General features: G+C 39.1%; 1 protein-coding gene across 2 annotated transcripts in view; it reads right to left on the reverse strand.

The window, feature by feature from the left end:
* MFSD14A (major facilitator superfamily domain containing 14A) overlaps window positions 1-13,765 on the reverse strand; it is a 47,048-nt gene that overhangs the window by 30,287 nt on the left and 2,996 nt on the right. Inside the window, exon 1 of one of the 2 annotated variants that reach the window (XM_004263074.3) lies at window positions 7,744-7,966. The exons of the other annotated variant lie outside the window; for it this stretch is intronic. Within the exon in view, the coding sequence (XP_004263122.1) occupies window positions 7,744-7,827 (84 nt within the window). The 5' untranslated portion in view covers window positions 7,828-7,966. Of the gene's footprint in view, window positions 1-7,743; window positions 7,967-13,765 lie in introns of those variants that run through there. 2 annotated transcript variants of the gene reach the window in all.

The raw sequence follows: 13,765 nt of genomic DNA on the forward strand, positions 1-13,765 counted from the left end.
AACCCCACCTCCACCCTCCAATCTAATTCCATTTCCCAAAGCATACTTTCCATTGGTAACATATTTGGTTTCATCATCTAGGCTTTTGGCTAAGCCTTTTAAAAATCTACTTATTTAGTCTTCTATAACACTAGATAACTTTTACAAAGTTATATTTTGTTTTGTAAAGTACCTATTTCATTTTATTTAACTTAAATTTACCTTTTTCAAGCTCACGCTCTCTGAGGCAGGCCCTATGCTTTATTCTTCTACAATCTGGAGCATGTGGTACATGCATAGCACAAAAGGGTTTAATAAGTGTTTGCAGAACTGAAATGAATTACTCTGTAAGTCTCCTCTACCTATCACTTTAGGCATTCAGTATATGGTTACTGTATTTAAATATTGTTAAAAGGGCAATATATTCATTAATTAAATTTGCAACTTCCCCTATTAACTCCCTCCTCTATACTCTTATTGTCTGCTACTGTATCATCTATCACATGGGTTTACTGTACACATACATGAGATTAAAATAATAAAAAAATCACTAAAGACTTAGAATGATTTAAATTCATAATCTTATTTATCCCTTCTAACCTTTCAAGTTACATACTGTTATCTCCATTTTACAGTCCAATACAGCATATAAGAGATGGATCAGTCAATCCAGGCAACTGCAAAGCCCACCCAAGTCTGGAGCTACACTCGTTGCAGTAGTTACACTGCATATATTACCACAGACTGTTACTTAAGAGTAGGGATCCAATCTTAACCATCTTAGTATCGCAATGCATAGCTCAATGCCTAGTATAGAAAGGGTATTTCATGCTCATGGACTGACTGATAACCCTTGTCATGAGAGTCAGTAGCTGTTAAATGACTTAAGTCACTTTACCTCTCTTAGCAGTTAGGGGTAAACTATTAATTTCTTACCTAAATCCTCATCTAACTCTCAAATTCCACATCTATGATTGTCCAATCAATATGAGTTTATGAATCCAGCAGTTATTGTGGGGAATATGGACTTTAATAACTTATGTTATATTCCTATCAATGAATCAGGGACTTACATGGGTTGTTGGCCAGGAGAAAGAAGTAATTCCACCAGTAACTGGGCATTACAATCCTTTTTATTAAATAGAATGTTATCATGTGAGTAAACCATGAGAATAAGCCAAACTGAGGATCATTCTTCAAAACAAAGGCTTAGACTATTAAAAATGTCAATATTATCAAAAATAAACAAAAAGCTATTCTAGACAGAAGAGACATGGCAACTAAATGTAACAATTAAATTCTGCATCCAAAAAAAGACTATAAAGGACGTTATTGGGAAAACTGGGGAAATGTGACTGGCCTATATATTACACAATATTATTGTATCAGTGTTAAATTTTCTGAATATAATGATTATATTGTGGTTATGTGGGAGAATATCCTTATTCTTAGGTGATGCATCCTGAATGTTCTAGGGATAAAGTGTCATGATGTCTACTACTAACTCAAATGGTTCAGAAAAAAATGAAAAAATATATATAGAGAAAGGAAAATCAAATGTGGCAAAATGTTAACAATTGCTGAATCACAAATCTATGGGATGGGCAAATATATATTATGCTATTCTTGCAACTTTTCTGTAGTTTTGAAAATTCTCAAAATAAAAGTTGGGGAAATAAAAAACACAACGAAAAAAAATAAGGTATGAAGGAGAATAATTTTGAACTTAGAATTTAATACTGACAAGTTATCAATCGAGAATGAGGATAAAATAAATCTTCAGAAAGAAACACTGAATTTTCTCTGAACAATATATAACTAAGTTTACTAAAATAATTTAATGTAAAAGTCTTACACAAAAAAAGACAAAGATTCTTAATTATAGACATCTAAGACCTGGAGCTTTTCATGGAAGAACACTAAAACAAAAATTTCTATAGAGAATACCGTAACTACAGAGCTGCTTTCCTGGGATCCTGACACATTATGGAATAACTGGAGGAAATAAGGCTTTACTACTAGTATTTGGCATCATGTTTCCTCTCTCACAAAGTCAGCTGGTGTTTTCTTATTTTCTATGACCTTAATCAGGCAAGGCAAGGTTTACTACATTTGTGAACAAAAAGAAAACTGATCCTTTATATCCTGAAAGTATGAATCACCATAAACATGTAGAGACACCATTATACTAATTAAGTCACTTTGGCTTAATTTGCAGCGAGACTTCAGAATTATTTTATGGATACATTATGTATCAATTTAAAAGAGATATTCAATATTTGTATATTACAGAAGTGAAGAGGTATTGGTTAGATTGCCCCTAAACAGAGTGGAATACACTTCCTATAAATATTCAACAAGAGTATAGTGAGGGGCTTCCCTGGTGGCGCAGTGGTTAGGGGTCCGCCTGCCGATGCAGGGGACACGAATTCATACCCTGGTCCGGGAAGATCCCACATGCAGCGGAGCAGCTGGGCTCGTGAGCCATGGCCGCTGAGCCTGCGCATCCGGAGCCTGTGCTCCGCGGCGGGAGAGGCCACAGCGGCGAGAGGCCCTTGTACCACAAAAACAACAACAACAACAACAAAAAAAAAACAGTATAGTGAGATCAAGTTTTACTCTTAAAAAAATAAAGAAGGTTTACAGCTTGAGATTGTACTGCTTTGAGGTAAATTTTGAAAAGATAAGTAACATGACAATCTATTGCATCCCTCTCCATTCTTGAGGGGAAAATATGCGGCTGACTGTTAAATCATTACGTTAAGTGCTTATCCCCATGAACACCGAATTGGTTACACAGTTCATATGACTACAAACTAAACTCACTAAAAAGGTAAAATAAAATTTAAAAACCCCCATCAACACAAAAATCAAACTGTCACCAAAGTCTAAGACGGAGCCTAAGCTCAAGACCGGTCTTAGGGTAATCTCTAATTACTCAATTTATAGAGCTAAATGATAAAATATAGACCACCTCTTGTTTTAAAAAGACTCCCTAAGAAGTATTTCCTGTGGTAGAATTCATAACTGTATTTATACACTATTGAGAAAGTAGACCTATTATTAAGAATAAGCTACTATATCTGGCTCTGAAAGAAAGAAACCCATTTCACGGATCTTGATGCGCCCTGGCTGAAATGGTCACCTGTTACTTTAATTGACACTTCTAATTCAAAAAAATGCCAAAAGACAACTCAAGCTTTTAAATAACTGAAAATTTTAAATCATATATACTTATCAGAATGATACTTGAGAAAAGCTATTCTTTTTACTTAACTTCAACACTTCAACCGTAAGTGAATTTCCACAGATGATATTGGAAAGCAGGTCTTCAAACTATAGTAAGACAAACTGGAAATATAAACTGAGAAAACTGTTTACTAATTTACCCTCAAACACACTAACCTAAAGCAAATGTTGACTCAAGGAGGTAAGGAGGTAAGTCATTCATGGTTCTGCCTGCCACAAGCTTGCCAAGGACATATATACATCCTGATGTTTCTAGGCATGCTCTACTGATTTCAAAGAACAGCTGCTTTTTGAAAGGTACCATGGCCCTCTTCATGGCTTGCACTCTAGGAACCAGAGGCTGCTCTCTGGGGGCTACAAAGAGCTATTCTGCAACTCCTTCAGCCATCCTAGCAGGTGAAGAGTGCAAATGATCAGAGCTTAGGTCCAGACATTTGAAATGATTTTTGACTCCTACTTATTCTGATTAAAATCAGAGATATCAGGAATAAGTATCTGGTGCTCTGCATCTCTGGGCATATCTGAAATGCCAATTTTACTTTTTTTAGGTACTTCCAATAAAGCAATACACATATACCTTGCTTTCTATCTAATTTTTAAAGTCATTTTACCAATTCACTTGTGAAAAAAATGGACATTTTTCACTTTGTCAGAGACGCAGACTCACAACTGTATTCACAAAACAATAAAGATCACAATACAAAACAAAGAAAACTTTAAAAAATCATAAGGAAAATTCTATCTTTGATAATACAAATAACTTGTGTAAGTAATTCTTTGGCTCTTAGCCTCTACCAAGAATACTTATAAGCTATCTGCTAATACATGGTAATGATTTAACAACAAAACCCGAAATATTCTAAAATGTCAGAATGCACTTTCAATTCAACTGTCCTAAATGGTCTGCAATGAATAAGAGATGTAGCAAAATGTTACATACATTAAAACATAATTAAACACTGTAATCCTCTGTGCTGATGCTTCAAAAAGCAAAATCACCAATAATGTCACAGCTACTTTCATCAGTAAAATGGTATAAGTAGATGATTAAGTAAATATTTATTGAATTTAACCTGTGAAACTATTCTTTAGTTACTTATGTTGTTTTCATATAGAACAACTGTTCTTAAACTTTCAGGAAATATGGATCCTTTTGTGGAATCTCCCTAGAAAAATGTGTAGTCAAAGAAAATTTTGCAGACAACTTCAGGGTGAACAGACCCAAGTTAAGAATTCCTGATACAGAATCACACACCTTCACGTAATTTATCTTAATTGTGTACTACTCAAATGAACAACATAATAGTCAGCCTTACCCTGGCTTCAGCGCCAACTGAAATACAATTTCAAGAAAAAAACATTTAGTTACTTATGATTAACCTGGTTCGCTTAGAAGGGTTCACTTCTTCAAAACTGTTAAAAACTACAATAGGTATGTGCTAAGCTTTTGACAAATTAACAGCTCATTACTAATTTTGTTTATGAATATTACAACTGGTTGATCAAGCTTACAAAGATGCCATTAGCAGAAGGACAAAGCAAAATAATCTTAACATTGTTGAACACTAGGAAGAAAATGGAAGGGGATCAGGTCAGTACCATTGGCCAGGGATGTGAAATACTGTTCAGAGCCTGTCATGTATGACCATATAGCCTCAGACACATGGATGTTCATAACAGTAGTCCGACCAATTTTTAAGTAGAGAGGTAGAGAAGTAAATGTCATTTTAAAACTATTTTTATGACTATAATAATTATGACTACTATAATTTCACTTACAGCTAGAGTAGATTAAAATACAAATACTGCAAAATATTACCCTGGCACTTCTAGAAATATAAATATCTCCTGATTATATATGGGAATAAATAAAATTACACTAAAAAATCATCTTAAGGGCTTCCCTGGTGGCGCAGTGGTTGAGAGTCCGCCTGCTAATGCAGGCGACACGGGTTCGTGCCCCGGTCCGGGAAGATCCCACATGCCGCGGAGCGGCTGGGCCCGTGAGCGGGCCCGTGAGCCATGGCCGCTGAACCTGTGCGTCCGGAGCCTGTGCTCCACAACGGGAGAGGCCCGCGTACCGCAAAAAAAAATCATCTTAAGAATGTGCTACTAGACACATTTTTAAAAATCACTTTAAATGTGTTTTTATCACTTTAAATTCACATAGTAGGCCCTGTAGGATTAAAAGATGCATAAACAAAGTCCCTATTCTAAAGAGGTGTCCAGTGCTCTTAGAATGGAAAGTTCAGCATAAGTGTACAAAGATGATAAATGATAATACCCCCATGCCCACATCCCTCAAAAGAAGCTTTCATTTATTTTATGATGGGGTAAAAACTGTATTTTGTGTCCAAAAGCAAGCTATGAATTCACTACAACTTCAGTAAATATCAAGATAAAAAAAAAAAAATCCTCTTCCAAATCGCCCAGGATTTAATTGCTATAAAGCGAAATTTAAAAAGTCAGAGGTAACAAAACTGAACTTTACAAGGTAAAAGGTGTGTTTCTTGAAAACAGCTTCATTCTTATCTTTTATAATAATAATAATAATAATAATAATAATAATACTAGGAGCTTCCCTGGTGGCGCAGTGGTTAAGAATCCGCCTGCCAATACAAGAGACGTGGGTTCGAGCCCTGGTCCGGGAAGATCCCACATGCCGCGGCGCAGCTAAGCCCGTGCGCCACAGCTACTGAGCCTGCACTCTAGGGCCTGCGAGCCACAACTACTGAGCCCGCGAGCCACAACTACTGAAGCCCGCGCGCCTAGAGCCCCTGCTCTGCAACAAGAGAAGCCACGCAATGAGAAGCCCGTGCACCGCAACGGAAGAGTAGCCCCCACTCGCCACAACTAGAGAAAGCCCGAGCGCTGCAATGAAGACCCAATGCAGCCAAAAATAAATAAATAAATTCATTTTAAAAATTACTAATCTTAAATATCACTTGCTTTTACAAAATACAATTCTTTGATGCTTCAATTTTTAGATTGTAGATGAACTTAAAATATCAAATCCCTATGATTGACAAAGGCAACCAGTATTCTTTCAAGCTATTTCTCTCCCCACATAGTAGTTCTAACCAACTTGGTCAAAAGAGCCATGACAATTCATAACTGACTTAATCAAAATAATGTTTTAATTAATTAAATAATAAATTAAATACAACAAAAAGATCTGAAGACTTGAATTTCAAAGTTTCTTTTTTCACCAAATGTCAAAGCTATGACATCTATGGATTTGACAGTTAACTAAAAGTATATTCTGAAATTGCTACATATGTCCCAAGCTTTCTAAATTTTAGCATAACTAACTGGGCCGTATTCTGAAATGTCAAAAGAAAGTTGTCTCTGATTTCAAATGAATTTAGCAAATCCTCAATGGCGACCTAATTATATATTTAGCACTATGCTAGTAGCTGAGGGCTCCAACAAAACACAAACAAATATGGAAAAAAGGAACCATTTCTGCACATTTCTCGGAAAAGTGAAGTATGTATTTCACCTTTGCATTCTATTTCGGAACGTGATATCAAAGAATGCAACAAAGACCAGAGAGTGTAGCAACGGAGAATTTTCAGCTAAAAAAAAAAGTATAGGCGAGTTATTGTCAATTAAAAGGCCTACGTCCCCTGCCGGTTAACAGCACAACGCATAAAGTTGACTGTGATGACAACTGTTTCTAAAAAGCAAAAATTTTTTCCTTGCCCTCAATCTGTCTTCCTTTCAAAGGTCTTCCAATCCTCAGGCCATGATCAACTCTACCTAGTATTTTTTGTTTTAAAATACACCAGGTGATTTTAAAACAACAGGGTGATGACTCTTCTTTGAAAACTAGCAGATTGAAGTCTAGGCCCCAGGTGTCCTCCGTCACGCTACAGACTGCGGGAAGTGAGGAGCAAAGCCCACCTTCTGACAGTGTTTACCGTACTGGAAGCAGCCAAGAGCAGGAGCACTGACCCAGAACGCCGTGGAAGAAGGGAGCGAGCGCACTACGGGGCCCCAGTGGGGTCGCCGCGCCAGATGCCACCCGGTTAGCAGCATATGGGAGGGCAGGGATTGCTCCCGGCCGCTTCCAGAGCGCGGCCACGGCCTCGCGGGGCCTGGACGGCGCAGGCGAGGCTGCGGAGGCGAAGGGGACGGCGGAACCAGCTACGACCCGGCGACCCGGCGGACCGGCCGGCAGCGGAGCCCGGCGTCGATTCCTCCCCGCGGCTGAGGCGCTCGTGGGCTCAAGGCCGCAGGGCCTCCATGGGCGGCCAAAGGAAAGGGTGGCAGGTGCGGGAGAGGCGGGCGGCTTCTCCATTCGAGAGGACGGGCCCCGGAGGCCGCAGGCCGGGGCGAGGGAGGAAAGCCCCTGGAGCACAGGCACTGGGGGCCCGGGAGCCCGAGACACCGGCACCGCGGGAGGGGTGAGGGAGGGCAGGGGCAGTCGGGGGTGGCTGCAGGCGTCAGCGTTAGGGGCAGAAAGAGATCCGGGCCCCAGAAGCCCCTACCCGGAGCGGTACCCCAGCTCACCGTGCCTCCGTCCTTAATGATGATTTTCTTGGCCAGCATGATACTGCGGTTCGCGGCCCGTTTCTTCTTCTTCCCCTGGGTCATTTTACCATCCTCGATTCCTGGCGTTGCTGCAGCCACTCCCGGGGCGGCCGGCCCCAGCGGCGAGTGCCGTCCCGCCACTACTGCCGGGCCGAGCCGCTCGGGCCGCCCGCCGCCATCTTGAAGGCCCGGCCTGCCTCCGGCGGCGCGTCACATCGTGCGATCGGTCGACCAGCCCGCCCCGCCCACGTGACGCGCCCCGCCCGCTCAGCCGCTGGGCAGTCTGCGCCCGCGAAGGGAAGCCCCGAGGGAAGCGGGCGGCGCGCGGCCGAGGCAGCCGGTGGAGGGAGCGGCGCGTGGAGAGATCCATGTGCTCTCCGTTCACCAGCTCGCTCAGCCCTCACCACAGCCCTGGGCGCTGGGGACGGTTATAGATCCCCTAAACAGAGGAAGAATTTAAGTTTCTAAAAGTTACCTACTAGTGGAAGTACAGCTGATAAACGGTTGCACTGGAATTTTAACCAGGTGTCCACAACTATGAGGGCTGTCTCCAACTGTGTTCTAACCAACACCGGAACCGAAGGAAACGGTTGAAATAGTTTTACAGAAATAGTGGGTGACTGAAGGAGTAAAGATAAACTGAGTTTTCCTAGTCTTTTGTCCTTCTGGTGCCGGGGGCGGGGGTAGAGAAAGCCTGGAGCTCAGCTGAAGCCCGCCTGTTTCCAGGAGCTCCCTGGCCCCAGGCAGGATCTTTTCTCTAATCCCTGCCAATAAAAATTTACATAGTCTAGGCCACTACCTGTTTTACCGTGTTGTTTAAAAATTAACGTTAATTAACGCTGTTAATTAACAGTTGTCACAAGTGGAGTATGGACTTCAAATTAAAGTATCACGATGTTAAATGTGCGATTACTGTGTTATGTAAGAGAATATCCTTTTCCTTAAGAAATATACACCGGAGTCTTAAGGAGTGTGATGCATGCTACCTACTCTAAAATGGTTAGGAAATAGCATGTATGTATGTGAGAGGAGGGGGTTGAGAGTGATAAAGCAAAATGGCAAGGTGATAAAAAAAATAGTGAATTTCTGTGTGGTGGTTTTAAGATATCTTCACAAATTCAGTGATATTCTCTTCTGGAAGAGGAGGAGTCTAATTCCCCTTCTCCGGAGTGTGGGCTGGGCTTAGTGGCTCTGTTATCTAATAGGATATTGTAGAAGTGACGTATCTGACTTCCTAGGCTAGGTCATAAAAGGCTCTGCATCTTCCCGCTAGCTTTCTCTTTTTCATTCACTCAGGACCCAAGTCTAGTGGAAACTAGCCGCCATGTCATGAGGACACTTAGGCAGCCTGTACTGAGGCCTTCCACCAACAGATATGTGAGTGAGTCATCTTGGAAGCCAGTCCTCCAGTCCTGCTCAAGGCTTTGGCTGACAGCAACCCATGCCAACATCCTGACTGCAACTTCAGGAAACCCTGAGCAATGCCTGCCCAGCTAAGCCACTCCTGGTTTCCTGACTCTCAGAAACTGTAAGATAAAAAGTACTCGTTTTAAGCCACTAAGCTTTGGGGTAATTTGGCACACAGCTATATAGATAACTAATACACAGGGTAAAGGGAGTGTATGTTCTTGGTACTATTACTGCAACTTTTCTGTAAGCTTGAAATTATTTTAAAATGTTAAAAAATAAATTTGATTGAATTCTCTATTTCGATAACTGATTAGACATAGAAAACAAATCAATTTCCATGGAAGGGAGAAGAAAGGCATTTTAGCCTGGTAATTCAAGCTACATGTTTCCTCAATAAGTAAACTCAACATTTGTTTAAAAATATTCTCTTACTGAAACTGACTTGAGTTCTTTAGAGAAAGTAAGATGAGATAGATTTTATAGTTAAATCCCCAGGAGTTTGTTTTGGATGGATAGAGAGGGCTGGTAAGATCATTTATTGTGTGGTTACTCTGACCTTTTTCAAAATCATACTTCATCTAGCTGCACCAGCTTTATTATCCTTAACAACTGATTATTGTTTAGTCATTCAAAAAAATATTTGAGGGCTTCCCTGGTGGTGCAGTGGTTGAGAGTCCGCCTGCCGATGCAGGGGACACGGGTTCGTGCCCCGGTCCGGGGAGATCCCACGTGCCGCGGAGTGGCTAGGCCTGTGAGCCATGGCCGCTGAGCCTGCGCGTCTGGAGCCTGTGCTCCGCAACGGCAGAGGCCACAACAGTGAGAGGCCCGCGTACTGCAAAAAAAAAAAAAAAAAAAAAAAATACTTGAGAGCTTGTAAGTGTCTGCCACAGTTTTACTAGACACTGGAGATACATCAATAGATGATATTTATGTACGTAGAGCTTAATTATACTGGGGGACAGAGTTATAAAACAAACACAAAATGAAGATAATTACAAATTGTGGTAAGTGCTGTTGTAAAAAAGGTAATAAGAGAAATTTAGCATATATTGAATGTCCAGAATGTCCCAGGCATTGTGCTAGAAGAGCTGCAATAGTAAACAAGAGATGACTCTTGTAACAGACTTACTGTGCATATACTTGTGGCTTTCTGTGTGATTTGGGGTTGTGAAGATTCACAAACTTTAAGTTAAGAGATTGATGTGTCAGTTAGGGTTCTTTGGTTATAGTCAACAGAAACTAGCATTAGCTAACATAAGCAAAATGGAGTGATTTGGAAGGATCCTGGAAGTTCCCAAAATTAATGAGAAGGTGAATAATCAGGCTTGAAAACAGGCAAGAACCAGTATTTGGAAAGTTCATGAGAACACTTCATGAGGCACTTTGGAAGGGAGAGAAATCCCTTGGAGAGAAGGGCAAGTGGCTGAAGCTTAATATTCCTAAAGAAACAAGATTGTATGGCAGAATCCAATCCCCCCAAATGTGCCGTTTATTAAAGAAACTGCACTTTACCATACAAACAGAAGAGGGCCTCCTTAACTATGAAACAGTCACCTACATTCTTTCACCCCTTCCTTCTGTAGAACAATCTGTTCTTGCTGATCCAAGAAAATCCTACATGTTTTACGAGGGACAGAAAAAGCCACCAAAACCCCATAAAAGGCTACTAGCTACTATAAAAGGAAAACAGAAAATGAAAACTTTTAAATTAATAGAAAATACTACCCTCTAGAAAATATGAAGCAGAGGAAAACTATATACATCACTCCAATATGAATTAAATATCATTAAATGAGCAATTGCAGATGTGAAAGAATGTAACAAACTGTTAAAAACTCAACAGGAAGATGAGAGTTGATCAAACTCAGGCAATTTACTGAAATAGTAAAATCATCTAAAAAATGAAAACTAAATTACAGCGTTCCTAAGAGAGAACAGATACACATGAAAATAAGGAACATGGAGGAGAGGAATAAATCAGCTATAAGGAAAAAAAGAGAAAATGACATGGAAAAAATTATCTGGGCCTCCAGGAAAAAAAAACAACAACAACAAACAAAGTTAATATTTTTTCCAAAGGGGGAAAAAAAATCAAATGGTGCCAGATTTCTTGACAATAACACCAAGCAACACAACAATGGAGCAGCATTTTCAAAAAAAACTCAAAGTGTGAGCCAAAGATTTTATAGTTCATCAAGCTGTACTTAAAGTATCTAGGCTCTAGAAGAAATTTTAAACATGCTAGAACTTGAGGAATATTGTACTTACAAGCCCTCCTTGAGTACTCTACTAGAAGAGCTTCATCCAGCCAAGAGTTGACTGGGGAGCCTTCAGCTAAAGTACTGGTGAAGAGTATTAAATATACTTAAAATATATTTAATTTTATAACAAATGCAGGGACTAGGGTGAAAAAATAGTGTGTAAATGTTGTATGTTCTAAAACATTTCGAATAGAAATAAGGCAACTAAAAAATATGAGAAGATGGAAGGAGTAGAATAAGTTCATTGGTTGTCACAAAGGCAATTAGATGGGAGTCAAAGAACATTTAAAACGGCAAATAGTAGAAGCTTAAACAAGCAAAAAGAGGTCTTTTATGGCATTACATAAAATGTTATCAGTAAAAAGGTAACCACTAGAACAGAAAACCCTTTCTAAACATAAAAAGAAATTTTAAAAGCAAGGAACACACTCCACATGGTGAAATGCAATAAATATAGCAATGTACACACTTTATTTTTTTAAAAGAAACACAGGAAAGATAAACTAGCAACTAATGAAAATAATTATCTATAGGAGGTGATTAGGAATGGGCTGGAGGCATAGGCATGGCAGCTTGGCTAATCTGAGTATACTTTTTATATAGTTTTAACTTTGAACCATGTAAATGCTTCACGTATTCAAAAGCAATAAAATTTTTAAATTAAATATGAAATTGAATACAAACAAAAACAAACTAAACTAGTTATATCACAGTGATAGCATAACCATGTAGAGAAAATAGTAATTTACATTAACTTTTGAACACGTACTCTCAGTGGGCTATTCTAAGGACAAAGAGAACTGCAAATTTTATTCAATATGTTTTCCATTAGTAATACTGGTATTGTAGTGCTGAAACATAAGCTATATAATAAAACATATAAGCAAATATGCTAATGTTACTCAGAACCAATATTTTCACTGTAAGAGAAAAGAGAGGCAAATATAAAATAAGAAAAAAGCTTGTAATACTAATTTTTAATTGTAAACATTGATTTAAATTCATGAACTCTTAAAAATGTTATTTCCTAGCTCTGCCCACTGATATATGGCTCATAAGTAAATGGAGTTCAAATTCCATTCCCCCTAAAAGGAATAGATAGGGCTCCTTGGAGAAATAGCTGATATTCCCCAGCTTTGGAACAGGACAAGTACGAGGCAAGTCTAGAACATATTGTTGTACCTGAAGCAAGGAGGACCTCAGAGACTAATGTGGTCATGTCTAACAGAACAGAAGCTAGCTTCTAGTGACCTCCACTGGCTACTGGCTTACAATATGAACATCAAAAGGAAATGTGACTGGGGAATTCCCTGGAGATGCAGTGTTTAGGACTCCACACTCTCACTGCTGAGGGCCTGGGTTCGATCCCTGGTCAGGGAACTAAGATCTCATAAGCCGTGAGGCACAGCTAAAAAAACAAACAGAAAAACAAAACAAAACAACAAAACTGTGACTGTAATTAGCTATAATGTTTACATTGAAGATTAAGGACAGTGATCTGGGGGAAAAAAAGAGGGCTTTGGGAACAAGAAAGGAGGGAAAATAGTCTTTTTAAAATAGAGGAATAGAAACTATATAATAAATGTAGAAGAAAATTAGAGAATTAAAAAATTTTAAATCACTATTTTGCACCTCAGTGTGATAAATGATTCAGTTAACAATCATCAGTTGATGCTAAAACCATTGAGTGAAAGGCTGGTAGGAAAAAGAACATTCCCATGGTGCCAAAATACTACCCTAAAGAATACTAATTACTAAGGGGAGAAAATGACCTTTACAATGGAAAGATCTGTTAGTCACCACCTTGACTGAATGATTATCATCAATGAGACAATCTAGAATTATGTGTCTTCTAATGTGATACAATATAAAACGTAAAAGATAATCTGAAATATTCTTTCCCAAAACATTTGACCTGAAGTTAATCAAACCTACAGACTTTCAGTTTGAAGGAAATGCAAAGAATAAAGGGAACAAATCAAGGATATTGACAGATCATGGATGGATGCCAAGTGACTTACACTCTTCAAAAAGTCACATCATGGGGGAAAAAAAGCCATTGGGGTACAGGGAAGGATCTTCTAGACTAAAAGAGACGATCAAATAGAAAGTATGATCCTCATCTGAATCCTGGATCAAAGCCAAAAAAACCTGTAAAAGGTCATTTTTTGAGACAACTGGAAATATCTGAATATGAACGTAGGTGATACAATAAAATTAAATTTTCTTAAGTGCAATAATGGGATTGAATTTAATTAGAAAAATGTCCATATTTTTAGAAGTGTCCTGATAAAGCTAGTATGGCAAAATGTTAATTGTTGAATTCAGGT

Source organism: Orcinus orca, chromosome 1 (genome assembly GCF_937001465.1).
Source record: "Orcinus orca chromosome 1, mOrcOrc1.1, whole genome shotgun sequence".
Classification (NCBI taxonomy): Eukaryota; Metazoa; Chordata; class Mammalia; order Artiodactyla; family Delphinidae; genus Orcinus; species Orcinus orca.